This window comes from Chaetodon auriga, chromosome 23 (assembly GCF_051107435.1).
Source record: "Chaetodon auriga isolate fChaAug3 chromosome 23, fChaAug3.hap1, whole genome shotgun sequence".
Taxonomy (NCBI): Eukaryota; Metazoa; Chordata; class Actinopteri; order Chaetodontiformes; family Chaetodontidae; genus Chaetodon; species Chaetodon auriga.
In genome coordinates, this window is record NC_135096.1 from 16,054,482 (window position 1) to 16,079,435 (window position 24,954).

Below are 24,954 nucleotides of genomic sequence, written 5' to 3' on the forward strand. Positions count from 1 at the left end.
ACTCGTCGAATCGGGGCTCCATTGATGTTGGCTTTTTATAGTCGTGGTGCACGCGCTTAACTCTGAGTTAACCTACTCTGAGTTGACTGAACTAACTCAAATCACCTGTTCTGAAACCGGAAACTCGGAGTTTCCTATCTCAGGCTAGATCAACTCAAGGTTCAGGATTAGACTCGGAGTTTGTTGAACCTCCTTTGTGAAACGGGCCCCAGGAGTGATTTTACTTCACTGCATTGTTTTTTTTTTTCTGCCTCCCTCCAGTTATTTTACCCGGACAGGACGACCAGAGCTGCGGAAGTAAGTGAAAACAAATGATGTCCCTCCATTTCTTCCCCCCAGATTATTCTGCTCACACACACCTCACACCTCCTGCAGACAGAGTAAATCTCCCCTTGGTTTAATTGCAGTTGCTGAACTTGTATCAACACCTAGTTCTTATTGCAAAGCTGCACAGTTATTGGTTTTCTTCTTTAGCTGATGTGTACAGCACAGTTGCTAGCATATTGACTTCTGTTTGTTTCTCCGTGTGGCATGGGACCACAAAGTGTGGGCTCTTTATTGGCCTTTTGATAAAGTTAGATAGCAGCCATGTAGTGACATCAAATCCCAGTGTGATGGAGTTTCCTCCTCTCCAGTCTCCAGGCAGAAGGACCTCAGGATGACAGTAACAGTCAGGAGTCTGTCTGTCCTAGACTTTGATCCAAGGCAAGAAATGTTGGTATCCAGACTGCAGTTATATATATTATTTCTTTAGGTTGGGTTGCAGTAACCTGTATGGGTATTTCCTCATGCCGTTTTTCTGGCTCGGACAAAGGAAGATGATGTCCCATTCATAATCCTGACTCCAAACTTCTGACTGGCTCAGCTGTGTTTCCAACCAGTGAAACAGCTGCCAGTGAGCACGTCACCAGCTCTGTTTGAATCACTGAAAAATGGGGGTGTTGGCAGCTCTGTGGAGGTCTGGAACCAGGCTTGGAAAACCTCCTGAAGTTGTTGATTCAGTGACCTGTTGGATGTAATGGACAATTCAGCCTCTCAGGGCCTCTCTCAGGGCTTTTGAGGTTTCATCTTGTTCAGCATCATGCTTGTAACGCCTGCCATCAAATCTGCCTCATTCCAGCTCAGAGATTTGTAGCACCTGCTCCGTGGGCCATGTTCCTCCTCATGGTTATGCAGTATTTATAATGTAAGCTAATTTTCCCCCACGATCAGTGCCCAGTCCTTATGCACGACAGTTCGCTTCATTTTTCAGTCGCACTGGTTTACAGTCTCGTCCTTTCCAACCCCTCTGCTTCCAGCCTTTACTCTGTTCCAGCTGGTAGCTGTGGGCTCAGCCAGCTTCTTTGTGGCAGCGTTGCTGTCAGCACTCGCCTACTCCTACTGCTACCACCTGAACCGACCGTCAGCGGAGTCAGCAGTCATCCACCCCAGCACACCCAACCACCTCACCTACAACAAGCAGGGCAACGCCACGCCAAAGAATGAGAAGTACATCCCCATGGAGTTCAAGGTGGGCTGGTCTGGTATAATCTATGTGCAGACGCCTTTATGAGGCAGAGATTTTTGTGCTTTTACCTGAGCGCCAAAACTTCCATTATGTCTCCACCCTGCAGACGTTAAACAAGAACAATCTCCACGTGAACGATGAGACGTGCAACCACTTCCCCTCCCCGCTGCCCTCCAGCAATATGTTCACCACCACCTACTACCCAACTAGCCTGAGCAAGTACGACTTCCACCCAGACTCCCCCTGCAGGACCTACATGCACAGCTGAGGTCCTCACCGCAAACACCACCCTGAAGAGTTTCCTCATTCAAAGACGTTCGCAAAGATTTTGATCCGTTATCCTGTTTGTCAAGATGGTTTCACCAAACTTCTCATGTAACTGTCAAATTTAAGAAGATCCTAAAGTGGTAGTTTTGGTTTTTTTTGCTGTGGTTTTGACACATCTCTGTTTTAGTACTTGGCTCTTAATTACATGATGAGTATCATTCGTGCGTTGCTGCAGCATGCAAGGGACTTCAAGGTGTAGAGCGTTCAGCGCTGGCATGTGAATCTCACGCATGCCATCTCAGAGAGCATGCGTGATGGGCCGGTCGTCAACTAGGAGCTGCGTGTAAGCAGGTCAACCGCAGCCCTTGTGTCAAATTTTGTGACCCACATCGACCAACGCAGGAGCTCTGCAGCAGCCTGTGCTTCACCAAGGAGAAACCCTCAGTGCAGGCGTCCCCGTCCTCTGACTTTACCGACCCTGAGGTGCTCTGTCCGTGCTCACAGCGGTGTGAAAGCAGGGTCGGAGCTCCAGGGTTCAACTCCGTTTCACACATTTCATGCACCTGGATCTCCACTGGACTGAGAGGACGCCCATCTGCTGGTTATCGGGGCTTTTCCTTCTCCTCGTTTTCAGCGGGTGGGTTCAGAGGACTCACTTATCCTGTAAACTGTTCGGCTGAAGTGTGGCTCGCTGATATCTGTGATGAAGAGCAGACAAGTGACATGACGTGTTGTGAGATGAACAGAGACTTGCACATTTCTGGCCTATTTGCTTTAATGTTCATGTTTAGCAGAGTCCACAATGGAAAACAACACTGAAGAGGACATTTCTGACACCTCTCTGCGTACTGTTCACTGTTTAAAAGGTTCAAGTTTGTCGCCTTTTCTGTCACAGTTTGTGTTTGTATCTGCTGAAATGACATGTCACACTCCTCCTCTCCGCATACTTTACTGTTTGAAAAAAAAAAAATCACCAAATACAACACAGCTGTACATGTATATTTCAGAGCGCCCCACCGGTGCACGAGCACGTCGTAAACCAGCTCGAGACTTTTTTTAACGCTCTGCAGCAGCGCGATGAAGTTCTAACTCTGACGTTTATTTTGGATGGAATGTGCTGAACACTGGTTCTGAAAATTAGGAAAACACACTGGGCTGCTCACTGTGTTTGTCGGTGAGCACGTGACGTGGCTCTCCTCCGCGTCCGCGCGCATTTCCTCCAGGTGCTCCAGCCTCCCCCCACAGTCCAAACACATGCAGGTTACATTCGATGTGTGTGTGTGTGTGTGTGTGTGTGTGTGTGTGTGTGTGTGTGTGTGTGTGTGTGTGTGTGAGTGAGTGAGGTGCAGATGGGTGGATAACATTAGCAGTTGCTTGTATAAATATGTTTTGCACATTTCTGTTGGATTATGTTCACATTCTGTTACACAAATCGAGTAATGCCTTGTTTTAAGGGTCTGTCATTTCAGAGTCACTTCCTCTTAATTTTGTCATTTTGGACAAATTCAAGGAAAAGGGGAACGATTGCTTAATTTAAATCTAAATAAAGTTCATTTTCCCTTATGATTAGGAACTTTTTATTTCTACTTGACTGTCGATGAAAGCCACATTTTGCATGTTCAGCTGACCTCTCTGCGCTGCCTGAACACTCGAGGTTACGCAGGCGATTCGTCAAATTGTTGGAAAATATTCTGAAGTTGCAGAAACGTAAAATAAAGCATTTTCACAAGTTCACCTGCTGAAGAAGCCCAGCGTAGCGGGCCATTAAAGCCTCCATGTGTAGGATCTTGTGAAAGACTGCAGCGCCCACCTGTATGAATCCCACCTGGGATCATCACGTTTGTGTTCACCATCAACAATAACATCTACACATAGAGGCTTTAAATAAAGTCAAAAACTGTTGAGATTTCCGTCATATTCCAGGACAGTGCTGTTAATATTTAAGTTACTCGTGCTGTAAAATGTATATTGCATATCTTGTGTTTCTAAATTGCAAATACCAAGAAGTGAATTCAGGTGTTTCTCACCGTTTGCAGTGTTATGTAGCATGAAACAAACAGCTCTGAGGATGCGCGTTCACGTCCGGGTGCTTGGGTACAAGTGACTGCATGAACTAACACTCTGACATGAATATTCAATACATGTTTGTGTAAACTGTACAAATCTGTTCGTGCGTATTTGACCTAGAGGGTAGACATGTTGAGGGGGCGCTGAGGCCTCGACAGCCTGAAGTCTGAAGAGTGTTTCCACGTCCCGCAGGATCTTCACAGAAGCCTAAATGGGTTTGTGTTGCTCCCAAAAGACGCTTTTGTGACACAGCTGAGTATGACTGATGTGAACTTGACTTAACACTGCCTTTTGGACACTGTGAACTTTTGGTACTCTCTATTTTTGTATAATGTACACTGTTAAAAAAAAGAGAAGAATAAATCGATTTTGGTGCCAATATGTTGGTTATCTTAATATTCTTTGCATCAAAGATTTTGGGTTATTAATATCGTGCAAGAGGAGGATCAGTCACAGTGAAATTTGAGTATTTTTATCTTCTGAGCTCTGGACGAAGCGTCGGGCTGCCTCTCTTTGTTGAAGCCCGTTCAGGCTCCACTCAGCATCAGCACCGTCGCTCTCCTGGTCGGTCTGTTCATATTTAACCCAGCGTGGTGACTCAGTCTGCTGAATGGAAACGATCTTTCTCCATCCTAATTATCTCCTTATGTGTCCCAAATTTGGAGAAAGTGAAGAGGAGCAGCTCCATTGTGTTCTGGAAATAATCCAGAAATGACATCACATGTTCTGAGTTCGTCCCGCTCTCCAAATCCCCAAAATACACAACCAAATGGACACAAAGTACAGATCATTCCCAGCAGCCTTTTCACTCCGTCAGATGTCGCTTCAGGTGGATTTTTCCTCCTCCTTTAAGTGGTCTGACTGATGCACGCGCGTTACGAGGTGCTCTCTGAGTACCTTCACTCCTCCAGCTTCCCTCGTGTCTTTAATAATTGACGTTGTTTGAGAGAAGACCGGCACGCAGGTAAGTCATCACAACCTCCGAGTCCAGCATTTTGTCCAGTACACCGCGGTGGTTTCTATTTTTCATGTCGGCAGGTGAAGAGGTCTAAACTGATGAATAATAGAAGCATGGAGGGCAGGGCAGCTCGAGACGGTCCGGGCTGCCTGTGCCGGTGCCTGTTTGGAACATTCCACAGGTGAGCAGGTTCACTGGTAGCAGGTGAGAGCATCATGATTGGAGAAGCGGGGGTGGCGCGAGGCTCACCGCTTTGTGAGGAACTTCACGGCTTCAGTCAGATCTGCTGTTAATCTGCTGCAGTCTGCAGTGAGATTAATGAAAGGTGCTGCAGGGCTCCGTTCCTGGAAACTCTGCTTTCTGTGCTCAGGGCTGTAATCCTGTTCGTGTTTCCAGTCGACTTCGGGCAGGTGGGTCACGATGCTGACGGCCAGGCCCTGGTAGGAAAACTATAACCCACGGCCAGAAGGTACACAGCACATACTTGTATGATTAAGAGTGTAGATCATTGTTAAATCCACAGTTTTTCTGTGTGTGGTCAAACCTTAGGGTGTATGTCTGCAGGTGACACACTGCATGCTGGGATAGACTCTGATCAGGTGCCATCACATCGCACTGAAAGACCAGAGTCTGCCATCCACTGCCAAGTTTCTGAAGAGCTTGGTTCTCACATCATGGCGCTCCAGTGTTTGTGGTTCGTGGTCCAGTGAGCAGCACTGCTCTGCTGCTGCTGGGTCACCAAAATAGACACTTGTGCCCTATATTTATTTATTTATTCATCCATTCATTCATGTGAGGGTCTTTTTTCTCTCCCATTTAGCAACTGGAAAAACTGGAGCAAAAGTCCATGAATATTACACTAATATGGAGGATTCACTCACACTGGTGAAGCCTGCTGGCCTGTTTCATGCTGCACACACACACACACACACACACACACACACACTACATCATCAATATTTTAAGAGATTTCATTTACTTATATGAAAAATATGCTGTTCTGTAGTTCAGCCGTTCAATAGTAGCTGAGATCTTTCAGTCTCAACCAAAGCGGTGGATGGACTGACAGAACATGCTGCTGGCAGAGCTGAAAAGAGGGCAAAACAACTTAATCCTCCCACTTTAAACTCGGTTAATCCACCACATCCACTTGTTAGAAGATTTGTCTGATCAAAGTGTCTCTGAACACATGAAGACGTAAGTCCACGGAACAAAGTGGGTCCTGTTCATTTGTTCACTGGACGTATAAAAGCACACGGAGAGCTGCTGGACGTCTGTCGCTTCTGGGACTCTGAGCCTGCATCACATGCTCCGTCTGCATGAGCCACAAGTAAAGTTTCTGATCACTTTGCTTATCTGTGCCGCAAGAACGTGATGTTTTCATCCTTGAGTTTGTCTAAAGAAACTCAACAAAGTGGTTTATGTGTGGACCATTCCTCCGGTACACAAGGTCAACAGACTAAGAAGGAGGACGCGGCTATTTAAAGCATAGCGACTAAGATATTTTGAGGCTGTCCATATAACTGGCCAGGTGAGTGCAGAGAAACTCAGGTAAAAGCAAACCACACATGTGGAATACTCAATGATGTCTGAATAAGTCGTGAAGATGGATGGAAGCGCTGATCAAAGTGTTCTTGGTTATTTTTGTCCACCGGAAGCATCGAAAAAAGAAAAGCCACGGATACAAAATGCTCCTGGTGTGGTTTTGTACGTGTGGAAGACATTTTCTGCTCCACAAACACAACAGCGATGATGCTGTTTGTTCCTGCGAACATGAGCGAAGTTGATGGCTCTATTCAAACCTCGAAGGCTCAGTATTGAGCCTTGTGGAACTCCCTTTGACAGTCTTACAAACACAGAACAATGACTTAAAGAGGACATGACAGTTAGGAAATTGATAGTTGTTTACGATCATTTTTGTCAGAGACTGTATGTGTGGATTTCCAGACGTGCAGATGGAGACATTAAATAGATAGATATGTATAATTTGTTTATAAATGAAGGTGGTGCAGTTAAAGGAGGGCACAGGGGCCAACAGCTGGCTATTAAGAGCCAATCAAAGTGATGTCCTGTCAGGCCAGAGGGCCCTAAAAACAGCCTCAGCCGCGTTTATTTACTATGACAATGCTGCCATCTGCTGGACAACAGGAGACACAACATGGAGTTTCCTGACAGGCCGCATATCACCGCAGCCTATTAATAAGATCAGCCACTAAAATGCAGATATTTTTAAACTCTCAGCACTCATTCTCCTCTTCCTTAAGACTAGTTCTTCAAAAGAGCACATCATTAGAGATCATCGTTGAAATTCGGACTCAAAAGACCGGAAACAAGACACGTTTGCAGACATCTCCTGAACTGCTCACAACCATGCAGCCTGACTTTGAGGAGGACTGAGAGCTGATGAATCACAACCCAGAGAAGTCTCCAAGATCCAAAGGAAGGCTCTGCACAGCCCACTGCCCACGGAGCAGTCTGTGTTGTGGACTGATGAAACAACAACTCTTTGGCCACGCGCTCCGACAGTATGTCTGGGTAAAAATAGGATTTACTCAAAGCTTTTCAATAAAAGAACTTCTTGGCAGGCAACCGTTAAGCACGGGGGTGGATCTGTTATGATGTGTGTTTAAGCCTGTTGCACAGAAAGAAACTGTGCATATGGAAGGAAAATAAATAATGATAAATATCCTGGTGAGGGTGAAACATCATCTGAATGACAGAGATCCACAATCCATGGACTACATAAAGAAAGATGTTCAGTGGCTTTCACAAGGGAAAGGTTTCTATAGATAATCTGTGGCAGGAGCTCAAAACATGCATGACCTGTTTGCCTTCATCTGCTATAAAACATGATGCACCGCTGCAGGGGTGCACAACATCAAGACAGGAATTAGAGATTTTGGTTTCAGGTGAGCTGTTTTCAGGGGGCCCAGCATTTCCTGTGGTGCTCTGGGACTTTGGCCAAAATAAAACAGACAAAAATACACACAAAATGAGTCATAGAGGATGATTAAGAGTTGCGTGAACAATGCTGCTCCCTGCAGGAGTTATCGTTTCACTGGGACCAGCAGACTTGGTTCCCAAACTGGGGGTCCCAAGATCAATGAGGCGATCATCTGGCACAACAGAACACAAGCTAAAAATACAAAAAAAGACGCACAGCTTTTTGAAAAAGTCCTCTCATCTTTGCTTTTTTTCTTTTCCTCCCCAGGCCTCTAAAGATGAATCAGATACCTTTTCTGCAACTTCATCTTAAACAAGCCAAAAACTTCGGGAACACATCTTAACTTCTGTCTTTCTTCAGAATAAATTTCGGCCTAAATGTGTCTCATTAATTACTCTGTGATGCTAAAATAGCTCCTCGCCACGTCTGCAACAATTACCCTGTGCCTCTTCAGGACACTTCTCCTCCTCCTCGGGCTAATTTAAGGTTCCCTCCCCCCCTCCCGGTTTCTAAAATAGTTCCGTCCATCACGCGGCCGCGGCTGCTTTTGAGTGGCGCGAGCGGCGGCAGTGTGCATGACGAGCCTCCCAGCGCGCGCAGCAGGAACAAGCGGATCACCTGTCTCGGGGCGGACAGTCCAGAAAGCAGCGGCTCGCGAGCGCTCATGTGCTGCTGTGTGGCGTGAAGCTGGAGCACGCAGCGCGGAACCCGCCACCCCTCCGCTGGGCTGGACCGGAGCAGCCAGCCCTCTGGACCGATGTCCTGGCCGAGATGTCCCGACACATTTACATACGGAACAAGATTGGCGAGGGCATCCAGGCGCCCATCTTCCAGGTGAGACATGTCGAGGGTTTTTACTTTGTTTCTGAATGTTTCCTTTCATGTCGACTGCGAGGAAATACTTCAAAGCTTCAGTGGAGAGCGTGTACCCGGGTATTTGGCACAGGTTACATGTGTATATGTGTACATGTTAAAGTAATGACATATAATTACTTAAAAGACAACAAGTTTACTTATATTCAACAACAGAAGTCCACTGTACTGAGATGACTTCTCAGTACTGCTGTAGTGTATTTACTGCCTTCACACATACATTTCTGAAACTATATTCATTTTTTTATGTAAAGTATTTATACTGCAGTGTATAGAAATGTCTTATTTTGGGATTAATGCAGGTTTTTATGGTTATTCAGCCCTATTCTCGAGGACTAAAATGAGCACACGCGTTTGTATTCATCTAAACTGTCTACTTCATGCTTTAAAATCCTGCTGTAACTGTGTTTTCTGAGGTTTTTTGATTATCTTTAATCACAGTTTAGTTTACCAGAGGTCCCGTGTGTGTTTAAAGAGAAGACAATGTGCTAGATAACTGATGAAAACTCATTTTTCCTCTACTTGATCGATCACTGGAGGCTACAGGCTGATATTAATAGCAGGGTATTCATAGACTTTGCTAACTTTTATCCTTCCTGGCTCGTGGCTCTTGGCTTGAATTGAGAAGCAGAGAGAGAAGAGAGATGGTGACCCAGATTAATGGCCCTGTTTTATGAATTCAGGGAAGTAGGTTCTGACTTTTTAACGGTGACATTGTCATTAACTTTGGAGACTTGAACAGAAATGGGGCAAATCACTGGCAGATAATTAACTTAGCTCCCTGGAGATGAACTCTGCGGGTATATTTGGACTGTTTGGAAGAGGAAAAGAAAGAGAGAAAGTCAGGCAGTGAGGAGAAAGTAGGCAAGCAAACATGTAATGCAGAAACATACAGTAAAAGGCCGACTCGGTCGTGTCACGTGTGCCTTCTGGGCACTGAGGCAGCCGTGCTTACATGTGGTTAGCTGCTAAACCTTATTGTCCTGTTGAAATCAGAACAATTAAAGTCATTCTGCCAAATGTCCGTGCATGTGTGTCACCGTGCGTTGGACACTGGCTTCACGTGGCTTTGTTGAATGCTTCGCTCTTATAATTTCCCATACAGGTGAATCGAGGGACTTATTCCAGGAGGAGCCGGCTGAAGAGGTCTGATGGCAGCACCACCTCCACCAGCTTCATCCTCAGACAGGTACTGAAATGCAAAAAAAAAAAAAGAAAGGTATGGCGTGTAAAATAGACATCAGTGACTGAGTGTTTGTTCCAGTTGATGCATTCATGGCTTCACTTTCAGGATTAGGACATGTTGCATCACCTGGTTTTCCACTGAAATGGTAACAAGGGTCTTAAATACTCAAGAAAGATGCCTGTCCTGTCTCATAATACCACAAGTACCTCAGGAGGAGTTAGTCCAAGAGTAGAGTTTCATCTGGGAGGTGACGCTGCCGTGCAGGGCTGATACGTCCTCCTCGTCCCTGGAGTCACAGTCCTGTTCGGAGCCGTAGTAAATCACCTCGGCACACTTTTCCCTGTCATCAAACTGGCCCGTGTCGGTCTCAGAGGCTGTGTTCACCGGGAGGCTGCTGGTCCCCCGGTGCTCCAAACTCTCAGACGGGCCAGACTGCAGTCAGCTTCTCACGAGCTGCACGGCTAACTGAGCTAACTAGCCAATGGCAGCTAGTAGCTACAGCGAAGAGTGTAGCGAGCAGTGGAGCATGTGTCAGAGGTTCAGCCGTGGCTTTTTAGTATTTTTTAATAAATCAAGGATGAGACTGTAAGTATCAGCCCCCCCCCCCCCCCCAGTTAAGCAGGTCCTGATGGATATTAGGGGGTCTCAGGGTGGTCTGCAGCAGATATCCTGTCAGTGGCTGCCTGGTGTTTGCAGCTGTACTTGTAAACCCACAGGGGTGTCATTGAGTCAGACTCTGAGCTGGGTCTCTGGACGAGCGCTCACTGCTGATTGCGTTACAGCCTTTGTGTTGTTTTCTGCTGTCGGCGTTCTGGTTTGTGCTGCTGAGGTCGAGCCAAAAGTGTCCTGGCTGCTTATCATGTGAGATATGACACCATTATTTTCACCATCATGTCTTAAATTTACAGAAGTTATTATCGGTCCCCATGAAGAAATCTATTACCCTCCACAACAGATTTTAAGAAAACAAAAAAACAGATCCGTATTGGTGCCTATTTAATACTGATTTGGGGGAATTTACACATATTTGAACCTTTTCTTCATTTAACAAAGTACAATCAGTGTTTGTCTTGATAGAATTTGGCCTAAAATTAGGAACATCTTCTGCTCTAAATTAGGAAATATGTGGTTAAAGAATTGATAAAAAAGCCTCAGAATCAGACCATTCAACAGCTGATTTTCAACCCTCTTCAGAGGTTCGACACCCAGCACGATGAAGGATTCAGCAAGTCTCCACCAGAATTTCAGTCCTGGCTGTGAGCTTTAATTACAGAAAATTAAACTGAACAGTTAATTGAACTAATGAAATCCAGGACTTCAGACACCGTTTCTTAAATCCTGGCGATGACCCCTAAAGCGTCACTGCCAGAGCACGTGATGCCTGTTTTTATTCACTTTTCTTTTAAGAGTGCAGCTGTGTCGCTCATGGTTTGATATTCAGGTTGAAACAAGCAGCCATTTTTAAAAACATGTCCACAGTGTGTGAATTCATTAGACCTCCCTGTGCCGCGAGAAGCAGATTGAAGGCACAGTATTTTCTGCTCCCTGTGGAGAATAAATAAGCAGAATGAGAGGAAACGGGGAAATGAAGGATGCTGCCCCCCCCCCCCCCCCTCTTCTTTACTCCTCCATCCCCCTCCCCCGATCCCCGCTGCCTCCCCGCACTAACAAAAAAAAAAAAAAAAATCAAGGAGAGCGCTCATCGAAGCTGAGTGGACAGTCAGCCAGCCAATCAGCTCCTTGCACATTGGCTCTGTCATCAGGCTTGGATATTGAGGAAGGATCCACTGCTCTGCTGCTGCTGCCGCCGCCTCCTCTGCTCCTCGTTGTGTATATGTATATGTGTGTGTCTCTGTGGGTGTGTGTGTGTGTGTGTGTGTGTGTGCGCCTGATGAAATGAAATGCCAGGATTGGGCTACCTCCAGGGAGAACCTCTCCATCCTATAATGTGAGCTAGCCAGCAGCACCGTGGGATCAGGGAGAAGCTGCAACCATCAAGCGACAGGCCTCCGGAGGTCCGGGCGTGATCCAACGGGAGGGGAGATTTAAAAAAAAAAAAAAAAAAAAAAAAAACCTCTGCTGTGGAGAGAGGGGATTGTCGTCATCCCCCCATCCATCCTTTTTTTTTTCTCTGTGGTGCCCCCTCCTTCCGCCTCCGCCTCCACTCTCATTTTTTCCCCCTCATTCTTCTAGAGGCGCTCGTTGGAATATCAAACCTCCATGTATGACAATTTGTACCTGCATGGATTTGAAGACTCGGAGGCGGTGAGTATTTGGATGCGTGTGTGAATCTGCCTTTGCGCTGTCTCGTGTGTGTTTATTGATGGAAGTAGCTCAGCTTTGTGCACACACACACACACACACACACGCACACACACACACGAGGCCTTTGATGGGTTAGCCAACGGTACACTGTAGCGTGATCGTGGGCTCTGCTTGACTGGAAGGGGGTTGGGTGGGTGGGTGTTGGTGTGTGTGTGTGTGTGAAGCGGGGGTGCACATTAGGCAGATGGCATGTGACGTGTGACATTCACACAGTTATATATATAGAAATATCTGTGTGTGTGTGTGTGTATGTGCGCGTGATGTGTGGTTTTGTACGAGGCTGATATCTGCCCGTAAACCTGAGAATGGACGTCAGGACAGCGGAGCCAGGAGGAGCCGTCTAGTTTTCATCACACTCCCAGAGACGGACCGAGCCGTGATTCAAGGAGGGAGATGGAAGGATGTTAATTACCCATTTCTCCCCTAAGGCCCATTACGCGGCCACACTCGAATGATGAATTACCATGTGTCACATTTCTGCATTTATCGCTCTTAAAAAAATCTGCAGCCGCCTCTGTCGTGCGAGCCCGTGGCTGCGTGTCGTACAGACCCCGCCGAGGCTCGGAGAGACATGCGTCGTGATGTCATTAAGTGGATTCTGATGTTGATGAGTCACATGCTGAAGCTACTCCATTGGATAATGGCTGGGATGCTACAGAGCAAACCTTCCGTATAGATGCGTGAAATGATGATTTATCAGTGCTGGATTGAGGATTTTTAGACATGGAGGCGAAGTGGCCTCGGAAAAAAAAATCAACTTTTGTAGGGTAACTGGAGTCCACACTTGTTCTGTTTTTACGAGGCCAGGGTGTCCTCACTTGTAGTCCCTACTACGGGTTAAACTCTAAAAAACACTGGATCCTAAAATTCCCATAATGCACCTCAGTATGATTTTCCGTCAGACCCACCCTGCCTGGTAAATCATCGTCATGTTTTCCACACCCCCAGTTTGTAACGCAGCATTTCTCAGGCTCAGGCTTAGATAACCTTGATGACATCACTATGACATCATCAGGGTTATTTCCTTGGACTCATGTGTGATTCTTGAACATAATCCCATAATAAGGCAGCGCTCACAGAGTCGGGCTTCTCGTGACAGGACACTGATCTTGTGTAAAATTGGTGGAATGCCCTTTAATTTAAACAGCTGATGAAATCATGAACGTTTCCTGCAGAAACATTTGACTTTTTTTCCCCCGTTAAAGTGATTTATCTGTGCGTCTGTAATCTGTTCATTCTTGGAAATTGTACAAACCCCGTGAAGAAACCATTTAAGGGTCACTTTGTGATTGAATGCACACAATCCAGACGAGGAGTGTGCTGAAGTCAGGCCCTGCTGCCGCCGCTGCTGCTGGCGTGTAAAAAACAAAAAGTGCTTAGCTGTGACTACGAGCTTGATTGATCTACTCGAGGCTAATGGGCTTCCTTAATTGAATCATCATTAGTGGCTGATTGTTTAGATTAACACAGCAGAAGGAAGCGCTTGGTCCAGTCATGTCCCAGCAAAAAATGTTGCGTTACTGGAATTCTGCGGATGAAGAGCTGCAAGTCCAGCGAGTCTCCAGACACCGAGGCGATAAAAGTCCCTGACACTGTGGGCGCCTCTGTGACCTCTTAATGGGCAAAACGGTGTCGTGTCAATGCAGAGATGTGTCACTGAGTGGGAACCATTTATTTTACAGTCATTGACTTGTTTGTGCCCTTTATCTCATCTGACTTTCCTTAAAGTGACATCGGACCGCGGTCGTCACTCGGTTTAGTTTTCTTTGGTTACTGGCTTGAAAGGAGCTGAACTGCCGGGCGCTTCCATCTCATTACGCGGAAAAAGCCTCTCGCTCTTTGTCTTTTTTGGTGTTGAATCTTCCTGCTAATGATTCATCCTGCTCTTGAATGGCTGTCAGGCGTCACAGACACGGTCAACCGCCTGGCTTTTAAAGCTGTGTCTGTGATCAGGGGACACCGAAATATTGTGTTTCGCCATAGAAAAACCTCATATCGTATAATTTTTCAATGCACTTTTAATTGAGAAGTATGGCGGTTATTAGAGGTTCCCAAAGAAAGCCTGACAGTGAGGGATGTGGGTTACACTGTGGAGCCAATGAGACACTCAGTAACATCTTTGTTTCTCATAATTCTCATAACTTTGGTGTACTATCTCATCATTTCAACTTACTGAACTTCAGTTGTTTACTACCCAGGACGTTGGCGTTGTTGATGAAAATCCCATCTGCCTCTCTTTCGGAGCAGGGATCAAACTCGTCACGAGCCAGCATTGTCTGGAAGTGTGAGATTGTCTGTGTGGTCATACAAACTGCTGACAGCACAAGAGTGGAAACTCCACTTTGTCTGAGATGCTCCTGGCAGTCTGCTCTTTTCTGCATCATCCATTTCACCTGTTCTGTGTTCACAGTGCCAAGCCACCACTCTGGACTTGGCACTCCCAGCGCAAGTTGATATAAACCCCAAAACTTGGTCCCATAAAGAAGTTCTTCCTTAAGTGGACCTCATTGTGATTTGCAGTGCTGATCCTTTGGCTGACACTGGGATGAAGCTGCAGCACGTCCTTCTTTTCTAACATGTCCAGTGTCATCACGTGAGTCTCTTCAGCTCGTTCAGATGCGTCTGTCCACAGCTTCCCATTTTTTTGAGACTTTGGTGGTGACCAAATGCTCCCAACACCCCCCATAAGACTGATTATACTACCAAGAAGAAGCAGATCGCAGCGTGTTCCTGGCTGAATCTGAGCATTAGCTGTACGGTTCCACTAACCTGCTGTGTGATTTCTGTTTGCAGGGCTCAGCTGATTCATATACTAGCAGACCATCAGACTCAGATGTCTCTCTGGAGGAGGAGCGGGAGGTGCAGGCCCAGGTCCAGAGCCAGAGCCCAAGCCAGAGCCAAGGACCGGGACAGAGCCGTCAGGAGAGGGAGCAGCAGGCCGCCATTCAACTGGAGAGAGCCAAGGTAGCCAACATGTACTGTGCAGACGAGTACTGCTGCTGCCTCACTGGAGTTAAAGTTTTCACAGCCCTTAAAGTCTGGAAAATGAACGAGGATCGGCCGATTTGAATCAGGTGTGGTTTCCTTTTTCCAGACTAAACCTGTGGCATTTGCTGTAAGGACCAATGTCAGCTACTGTGGCGCGCTGGATGAGGATGTTCCAGTTCCAGCCACGGCGATCTCCTTTGACGCCAAGGATTTCCTCCACATAAAAGAGGTACGTGTGTCCTTTTCCACTGAGCATGACGCCCACCGTATAGGCTGCTCTGTGCGTGTTTTTTAATCCAAAAAATGTTCCTCCTTTTTACCTGACCGTCACCAGAAGTTCAACAATGACTGGTGGATCGGTCGGTTAGTGAAAGAGGGCTGTGAGATCGGCTTCATCCCCAGCCCTCTGAAGCTCGAGAACATCCGGCTCCAGCAGGAGCAAAAGAGAGGACGAGTCCAAGGGTAAGTAACAGAGAAACACTCGCATCTCACTGTAAAATGAGCAGTTCATGTTACACATTTGGTATTTGTGAGACTCAGTTTCTTTAAATTTGACAGTTTTGAACGCAACAAACAAGCTAGCAAAAAGTCAGCAGTGCTAGGAATGACTTCTGGCAGCGTGGAGACGCCTGCGAGAAGCCCTTTGGACGATAATGGGAAGGATTATTATATCATTTACCGTTTATCATGGCTCTGATTTTGTGTAAGACGAGCTCCTGCAGTCTGCTGACGAGCTTCTGCCCTGCACCCAAATTGTGTTCGTTTGTCGGATTCACATTTTTACACATTTCGAGGAAGAGCAAACACTGCAGAAGCATTGTTATGTCGTCGAAGACACGGTTGGTGTCTGTCCACACGGCTCCTGAGCAAACGTGGGTGAGACTGATATGGACAATGACATGATTTAATCACACGCAGTGGCACTGATCGTGTCCGCTCACTCCTCGGTAAAAGGCCAATAAGATCCCAGATTCTGAATTCTGCTTTGACCCAGGTCTGCTCATGACTCATGACTATTTACTCCGTCACTTGAACTCATGTCGACTGTGCCAGTGAAACAGTTTCAATAGCTGTAATTAGCGGTCCCATCAACCTCCTACTTCTCCTGTGTGTGTAATGTGTGTTGAAGGTTCTGTCAGCCAGAGTTTGTACAGTAACTCACATGCGCTTCCTCGAGCTTTAATGATGAGTTTAATACTAATCTTACTCGACTGGAGTGCTTCGGTGCTTCACTTACTAGCTTGGCTTCTGTGGCTTTTTGTCACCGAGCCTCGCAGACGCGGAGAGATGTTTGAATCCCGTCAACCAGGACGACGTTTTCACAGGAACTGGAAAATATTTGCCCTGTGTGAACTGTGCTGCCTTCCAGAGATGTTGGAAAGTCTCATATTCAGGAAAATTGTGTGAAATTAGCCATGAAAGAAGAGAAAATCAACCAAATGCAGCCAGTACGGTCGAGCCTTTAAACTGGACACCTGAGAATGAAAGATTGTGATTGGCTGCCTTTTAGATTTTGCTGACCAATGGTGTTGATCTGGACTAGCAGGATGGATGCTTCCCAATACTTTGTGCACATATAATGACAAAAGGCGAAGACTTTCCTTCCAAACTGAAAGTCTTCATATGTTTTACTGTGCATGTAACAGAAAATCTTTGCTCTTCTGGCCGTGAAGCGCTGACATCAGTGGGTTTGCAGCCTCTCCTGCCTGTGTTGACAACCTTACAACGTGTGGAGTGGAAGAACCACCAAAAAAGAAATATAACCACACTGAATTAGATGCTAACATTTTGCAGTTGATAGCTGACCATGTTTTTTCGACTTTTTTGTGATCTATTAAGCCCTGCAGCCCAAAAGCACCGTGTTATTAATCAATGTTTTCTCCCGTGTTTTGCACCTTTCCTCTGCAGTGAATACTCATTATAAGCTTTGGTAATTTATTTATTTTTTGCTTTTTTTTGGTCATTTTCCACATTAATACCAAGGTGTGTTCTGTCTTTCTTTATCCCCTCTTGTCTTTTCCAGTAAGTCTGGAGGGAACTCTTCTTCCAGTGTAGAGGATGAGGTATCTGCCTCAATCCGACCCCTCATATCCTCGGCAGGTGAGAATATCGGACAGGGGGAGAGGGCCGTTAGTAGCCAGCTGCCAGCTTAGAGCCGAGCTTCCAGAATCGCAACGACATAGAGAGAATAAGACTCTAAAGCCTTCCCATGTCTCTGCATAGAGCATAAGTTCACTGCGTAGAGTTGTTGGTACATTTTCCCATGATCCTCCTCTTCCTCCAGTTGAGGACTGCAGGCGCTCTGAGACTGGGGCTTACCACAGTGTGAACCCAACGACAAGACTATGAACCCCCCTGAACTGCACTCATGTGACTTTGTGAATATAACCTTAGGACAATAGAAACACTTCTTCTATGTTTATCATGCCGGTTAATCCTTGATAGGTTTCATTTGCTAAGGATTTTTATGGAAAGTTGCTCATGTGAAGCATGTTTGAATGAGATATTATGGCGATTCCTCCCGTAGCAGCAGCTGCTGACGACACTGTCACTGTCTTCTCTCCCCTCCTACAGGAAAGCAGAAACAGAAAGTGGTAAGTTGGTGACGGTAAACCCACTCATTTACCATCCACTAGACTAGACTCTTGTTGCTGCCATCATGAAATGACAGGAGCTAGCGGCGCTTGACAGGACGTCACAACCTCATATCACCTCTGGGGCACGTAATACTTCAGCCCTCCTGAAGTATTCGCTGCCCAATCATCACCATTTCTGTGATGCCAAAGTACAACTTCCCTTACACATGAAAGGTTTGGGGTATTTTACAACTTGTTTCAGACATTCACCATAGTAGATGGTGTTTTTGATAGTTTTCAGACAAACTGTAGAGGTTACAAGCAGTTAGGTCTGAAGTTACAGCCAGCAGCTTGTTAGCTTAGCTTAGCATAAAGACTGGAAACAGGGAGAAACAGCAAGCCTGAGAATAAGCAGGTTTCCCTGAACGTTCAGCTATTCCTTTGAAATACAGAAGAAGAGTAAAACTGCTCTAATTCAAGGTGAAAAATTCAAAACCTGAATATTTCTGACTGAATATTATGAACACTGGAAAAATTAAAGTATTTTAGTGGTATTCAACATTATGATTTTAGCATCTTTATCATTAAGTATCCAGTCATAGTTACATTTCACAGGTAGCCATGTTGCTCTGTAGAATACACGTAGTACTACCACTTTGGCATGGTGGAGTGTTGTGGTGCTTTTTCTTATTGTGGTACTTGGTATTATCGTGTTAACTGGTTACAGTGTAGTTCTGTGACTGTTAGACAACATCAGCGCAGCCTCATCCATCCATCCATCCATGTAGCAAATGATAGAGAATTTAAGAGATAACATGTAGTAAACATGTTGAAAATGTATTGATTGAACAGTGATTGTATAACAGTTGGAAACATAACATGTTAATGTGTGACATTATCAAGAAAATGTAACCTCTCAGTCAGAATGTTCTGACATTTTGCTGGAAATAATTACAGCAGTGCTTTATTTGTTCCCATTTTGTGCTCACGTTACATTATCATTTGCTACATGCGTCAACGTGGCAATAGACCATTTAACACATCTGATTGTAATTCAAGGTCAGCTGACTCAGCAGCCCATTACAGCCAATTGCTGTAATTGTCTTGTTTGTGATGAGCCAACTGCCACTAATTAAATGTTTGTGTTAACAGACGGAGCACATCCCCCCTTATGATGTGGTTCCCTCCATGAGGCCTGTAGTGCTCGTAGGACCCTCGCTCAAGGGTTACGAGGTGAGCTCCAGGTCCTTACGGCTGGAAAGAAAATCAAAATATCCTCTAACTTTTGTCCTTGCAGTGACACCCACCCCATGTGATCTGTACCAGTGCAAAAAATGACATAGAGGAGATGAGTCTTGTACGTCTTTCCATCAGTCCCCTAAAAAGTAGCTCGCTGTTGGCACAGCTAATCGTCAGCGTGTCATCGCCCACGTAACATGCAGATTGCAGCCAGACTAACGAGGAGACTGAGAGGTCAGATGAAAATATGTTGCGCAATTGGCCGATTTGGGCTTTTCTGTGAAGAGTCTTCTCCTGAAACTGTCTGCTTTCGTCACGGCTTCTAAATTTACTGGAATGCACCGAATATTAAGATGCACTACTATGATTGTCATGATGTGCACAGATGAAGAGACGAAGAGCTGCAGGCAGCACAGCAAGCTTTTAAATTTGCACTGGAGTGAAGTTAATTCAATGTGTCCACTCTGCACAATTTAAAATACACTGTAATAGTACGAACAGTTAAAGAAAGACCACCAAAAACTGATGAGGTTTGAGCCTGAACTACATTTTTCATCCCTCTGTTTTTGTATGCAGGTGACAGACATGATGCAGAAAGCACTGTTTGACTTCCTCAAGCACAGGTTTGATGGCAGGTAAGACAAATGTGTCCTGTGCCTTTGGTAGTTTGGCACATGTCGTATTTTGACCACCGCTGGATTTTGACTAAAGTTGTCCAAATGATGAATCTCAGCACTGCATGTTAGCGAGTTTAAATTACTCTTAGCGCTCCTTACAATGCAAAAAATATTCCAGCATCTTCTTTTGATTGCAGCCAAAAAAAGTGACTCAAGTGAGATTAGTGAAGCAGCCTGAGAGGAATGTGCAAAAATTCCCATTTTTCTAGGTCCAGCGTGTCAGATTTACAGGCGTTTAGTGGTGAGATTGCATATTGCAGCCAGGTGAACACCCCTCGCCTCACCCTGAACCCCTTGGCAGCGTGCATGGCTGAGAGTTTTGACGTATTTTGATCATATCGTGGATTTTGTCTCTATGTGAATTCATTTTACAGGATATCCATCACTCGAGTCACGGCAGATATATCGTTAGCCAAGAGGTCTGTTCTCAACAACCCCAGTAAGAGGGCCATCATCGAAAGGTCCAACACTCGCTCCAGCTTAGGTGAGAACATAACTGCTTGCAAATGCAGGATTGCAAATGTCTGAGTTTGTTTCATCTCTTTGAATTGTCTTTCATCTCATCAGCTGAGGTGCAAAGTGAGATTGAGAGGATCTTTGAGTTGGCCCGCTCCCTGCAGCTGGTGGTGCTGGACGCTGACACCATCAACCACCCAGCCCAGCTCCTCAAGACGTCCCTGGCCCCCATCATCGTTCATGTTAAAGTCTCCTCGCCAAAGGTATTGAACGCTGGGAGGACGCAGCCCAACATGAAAAACACAACTCAAACTAATCTGTTTCTTTGATGCTAAATACGAGCAAAAGCCAGTTTTATTTAGTTTTTAAGTGTTTCCCCACACAAACTCCTGGACAAAACAAAACTCAGCATAGAGAATTTAAGTCCTGCTACTGTCCCACACAGACATTCATTTGGTGGAGACAAACAACAAGAACTTCTTGACATGTTAAAGGTAACGCTCTCTACGCAAGGTTGATATTTACCCACCACTGGTGTAGCAGCCAAGCACAAGCACAGTAACATGCAAGGCTTTTGAAATGAGCGTGTGGAGTCGGGAGAAGCTTCAGCACCAAGTCATCTGCACATGGCACCTTTGCATGGAAGAGTAGGTCTGCTGCACTTCTTCTCTCTACACTGGGTCTGCAGCCATGAGCAGACTAGCTGTCTGGGAGGCAGTCACACATCCCGGTCGAGGGGTTTTCACACTTGTTTGACACTGCACCCTCCTAGCATGCAGACTGCTCGCTTTGCTACAGCTGATGAGGGAAAAGTCCCAGATGTGAGCTCAGTGTCCTCAGTGGTAGACCGGTACGACCAGTCCACAACAAACACTAGATTCAGAATTTAACCTGCAAACCTACAAAAAAGAAACAGCCGAAACTTGTTTTTTCTCTCAAGAAGCATGTCGGCTTTCACGAATACTTGTTTACCCAGTGCACACAACATGCATAACCTCTGACAAGCACTATTAAATATGTGCACACACAGTAATATCCTCAGTTGTTCTGTGCCACTCTTCATCACTTCATTTTGGCACTCATCATGTGATGAGGAGGGCGCAGAGTGACCTGAAACGAGTGCACCCAGAGCTGGAAACCTTTGCTTCAGTGTAACTGGAGCATCATGTACTTTCCTACCCTGTCATCCAGGTTCTGCAGAGGCTGGTGAAGTCCAGAGGGAAGTCCCAGAGCAAACACCTGAATGTGCAACTTGTGGCAGCTGACAAATTGGCCCAGTGTCCTCCAGTAAGTGGCCGTCCTTATATACTGGTGTCTCAAATGAGAATCTTATTTTGGTTTTGACACCATGTGTTTGAGGTTTGAATGGGATGTTCCTCTACAACGCGTGAGATCATTTGTCTCGTGTTCATCGTGAGCATCTTACTTCCTTTTCTCCCTCCGACCATCTGCTGCCCACAGGAAATGTTTGACATCATCCTGGACGAGAACCAGCTGGAGGACGCCTGTGAGCATCTCGCCGAGTACCTCGAGGCCTACTGGAAAGCAACCCACACCTCGATGGCGACTCCCCTGAACCCCCTGCTGGGACGCAACCTGGGCCCCACCACCCTCACCCCTTACCCCACCACCATCTCTGGACTGCAGGTACACGTCCACCAGTCCCAGGATCCCTTGTGGGAAGTCATTGAGGAGATAATAACGGGAAGAGAGACAGTTACAGTCTCTTCATAAATCCGGTTTTACTCTTAAAGGAATGGTTCTGCATTTAGGGAAATATTACAGTATGTGTAATTTAAACTGGGCAAATAAAACCAGTTGATTTTGCCTCAGTTAGTGGAAAAGGATGATGTGATGTGCAGGTAAGATTTGCTGAGTATTAAGCATTGATGTCCAGTCCTGGTTGTCTGTCCGTGTTGTCTTACGTGTGTCCTCGGTATGTTCATGTGTTTAGCAGAGCCAAAGAATGCGACAGAGCAACCACACCGGAGACCATTCTACCCCAAACGAGCGACGTAACCTGATGACATCAGACGAAAATTACCACAACGAACGGGCACACAAGGGACGCAACCGCATGTCTTCTGGCTCACAGCATAGCCGAGAGCAGCAGGACCCGTACCAGGACTACCAGGACCCCTATCAGGATGCATACAAGCCACATCGCAATCGCAGTTCACCGGGCAGCTACAGCCATGACTCCCGGCACCGGCTCTGAGTCCACTTCTGTTGCCGCCAGGGCCCAAATGGCCCAGATTCCACCCAAAATAAACGCTGCAACAGAGCCAAGATGGTCCCAAATTGTACCTTTTTTTTGGTTGGCGTTAATTTGTTTCGTCTTCCTGGCTGTTTTTCTCTTTAAAAGTCCAACAAAATCGTGTTCAGGTGTTTGTTTTTAATCAAGCTGCCAGGGCATCCCTTGTCAATCAACAGCGCGAGTAGTCACGAGGTTCAGGATGCCAATATTCACCAATCCTCTCAAACGAATTCCTTAAATTTATGTTTCTGGGACCTTTTGGGATTGTAATAAGACAAAGCTCGGCAGACGTGCAGCGCGGACTGCTTGTTGCCTGTGTCAGCAAGCTAATTATGGGTAGTGGTCAGATGGAGGTGGTGCGTGGGCTTCTAAGTGCCTGGGACATCGCACCAGGCCAGAGGGAAGTCCACTGCACACAAACTGTTGAAGGCTGCTGACCCCGACCCTGGGCCGTGTATAAATCCTCTCACCATTTAGCTTATTGCATGCTGTTAGATGATCAACCTCCGCATTCACTTCATTGATATTTTGTACCTATCATTCTGGATCCTCCAGTGATGAGGTGTAGATATGGAGGTCCGATTTCTAAATCACCTGACTGCGTGGATCGGCGGGAGGTGGTGGGTTTGTGGGGGTGTGCAGACGATGTATGGCTGCTAGTTTTGAAAACTGGTGCTTCACATTCCCAAACTATTTTGCTATTTGAAAGTCACTTTGAGCAAGGCCAGCTTTTCTGTAGCATAGCTTTAGGATTTCATTTGGGTGAAGACCCTCACCGTCATCAGCGGAGCAGATTCTGATGATGCTGGGATCAGAGCTCACTTACACTGTAGGAGAAGGCAAGACTGCTTCTGCTCTTAACAGCTAGTATTTAGAGAGGTAGAGGAGGCAATAGCAGTGACAGTCTGTCAGATAGGGTAGTGAAATACAATAGCAAAATATACTTGAGGTGCCATTTGATGTTGTTGAGATGTGGACCAGCATCAAAGCGATGCTGGGAGGACACTTTGGAGCAGTTTTTTTTGATCCAGCCAGCGTGAAGATTAGGATTGACATCAGCTTTTCAGGGCGATAGACCTGAAAGAGCATCTGCTGCTGAAGCTACAGGTTGTTTTGCATTTATTAGCATTGAAATCAAAGTTGTACGACGTAAAACCAGAAGTACAGATGTCGGTTAAGTCTCGCGATTGATTCGTGGCCATCGAATTTTTCCGTCTGTGGCGTTCGGGGATTAAAGCATTAAAAATGTGACATGGCAGAATCGGTTGCATCATGTTCATTCTCTGTGTAGCTGGCATGTTGTCCTGACTGCAGAGCATGCTCCCTCTAAACGTAACATAGAACCCTACTGTAATGAAGTTGATGTTTGTCGAAGTATAGGGCACCTTACTCCAAAAAAAATAAAATAAAATAAAAAAGACTTAAAAAGAGAAAAGAAAAAGATCGCCCACACTGCAGATGAACGCCGTCTCTGGAGTTTTGTAGCTCGATGCGCTGAAAAGCCTTCCAGAAAGCGTTGGCTCGTGTCATTCTGAAGGTTTTAAAGAGGTTCAGTGGATTGCATGACTCAAAAGTGGAGCCACTATAACAATAACAGCTTCTATTAATTCAGAATTATGAGTTAGAGCGTGTCGCTGTCAAACAGTGATGAAGCCCCAGCCCTCACAAACAGGTTGAACCCACATGGTGCTTTGTGTGGAAACGGCTGCCATGGTCACTAATGATGTTCTTAAGGCTTGTGATCACTGTCATAGTGTACTGTACATATCTTATTTTTTAAGATATCAAATGAAGTTACGATTAGGACTCTTCTCATCTCCAGATAACAAACAGTTCTAGCTGGCCAATTGCAAGCCGGAGCAGCCTAAACAGGCTTTAAACTGTTTTCTTTTTTTACATTAGAGTAAATAGAACATTAAATAAGAAAAGAGATAATACAGCGATGGACCTTTTCGGCTGCTCGTGTCTTCCCGAGGATTGAGCTTTGAGGAGTGATGAAAACTAAGCTCAGTGTGTGTCGTCTGATCGACGCGTTCTCTGGCAGTGTGTCTTTGTTTTGTCCTCGCTGCACTTCAGAGAGGAGACGAAGGACGGCGTGGAGCGTGACGATAACCAAACCGCTCTCACTGACTCACTAAATTTCATAATCCACAAAAAAACAGACATAAATGAACTGATAGAAGACTGAGAATTAATGGATCGACCAATAAATTAGTCAAAGTAAATGGACAAATACGTGTATAATATGCAAAAGCAGGGAAATAACTCTCAAACCTGGGTAATAAGTTAATGCCACATTATTCAGCTCATCTGTTATTTCCACATTTATTTGATGTTTTATTAATTCCTTCAATTGATCATTTTATTTCCTAGTAATTATTGATATTATCTCCTTCCTCCAAAAACACACTGCCAGGGAAATGTACTATCAAAGGACTGTTTTCCTGTTTGCTCTCTGATATCAGATATGTACAGTATAACAGAGCTGTCAGAGGAGTTTTCTTTAGCATGTTTAGAGAAACGTTGAAGCTGCTTTTATCCTTCAGAGCCCGTTTTGTACAGCACTGACCGCTGCAGCACCAGATCAGCTTGGTGCCTCACAAGAATCTGGCTCAGTAGAGGATCCGTTCCCTT

The 24,954-nt window shown here is 45.7% G+C and overlaps 2 protein-coding genes across 7 annotated transcripts in view; both read left to right on the forward strand.

The window, feature by feature from the left end:
- LOC143316167 (semaphorin-5B-like) overlaps positions 1 to 4,218 on the forward strand; it is a 30,178-nt gene extending 25,960 nt beyond the window's left edge. The window contains exons 20-23 of one of the 2 annotated variants that reach the window (XR_013076261.1): positions 262 to 297; positions 1,121 to 1,186; positions 1,299 to 1,510; positions 1,614 to 4,218. Coding sequence is in view for 1 of the 2 variants with exons in the window: in XM_076723937.1 (XP_076580052.1) it covers positions 262 to 297; positions 1,299 to 1,510; positions 1,614 to 1,775 (410 nt within the window). In the remaining variant the exon portion in view is untranslated. The remainder of the gene's footprint in view (positions 1 to 261; positions 298 to 1,120; positions 1,187 to 1,298; positions 1,511 to 1,613) is intronic. The other variant, XM_076723937.1, reaches the window with a different exon arrangement.
- Positions 4,219 to 8,314: 4,096 nt separating this feature from the next.
- LOC143315742 (voltage-dependent L-type calcium channel subunit beta-4-like) lies at positions 8,315 to 23,713 on the forward strand. 5 transcript variants are annotated; one of them, XM_076723101.1, is made up of 14 exons: positions 8,459 to 8,577; positions 9,722 to 9,805; positions 14,921 to 15,091; positions 15,222 to 15,344; positions 15,450 to 15,577; positions 17,139 to 17,215; positions 17,690 to 17,709; positions 18,844 to 18,924; positions 19,507 to 19,565; positions 19,982 to 20,091; positions 20,175 to 20,326; positions 21,255 to 21,350; positions 21,525 to 21,710; positions 22,018 to 23,713. In XM_076723101.1, exons 1-14 carry the CDS (start codon positions 8,515 to 8,517, stop codon positions 22,279 to 22,281), a joined length of 1,614 nt encoding a protein of 537 aa, XP_076579216.1. In that variant the 5' UTR covers positions 8,459 to 8,514; the 3' UTR covers positions 22,282 to 23,713. The 5 variants fall into 5 exon arrangements, with proteins under 5 accessions (XP_076579220.1, XP_076579216.1, XP_076579218.1 ...); XM_076723103.1 differs by lacking the exons at positions 8,459 to 8,577; positions 9,722 to 9,805 and adding an exon at positions 11,558 to 12,067; XM_076723105.1 differs by lacking the exons at positions 17,139 to 17,215; positions 17,690 to 17,709 and having other exon boundaries at positions 8,315 to 8,577; positions 15,450 to 15,598.
- The last annotated feature ends 1,241 nt before the right edge of the window (positions 23,714 to 24,954 follow it).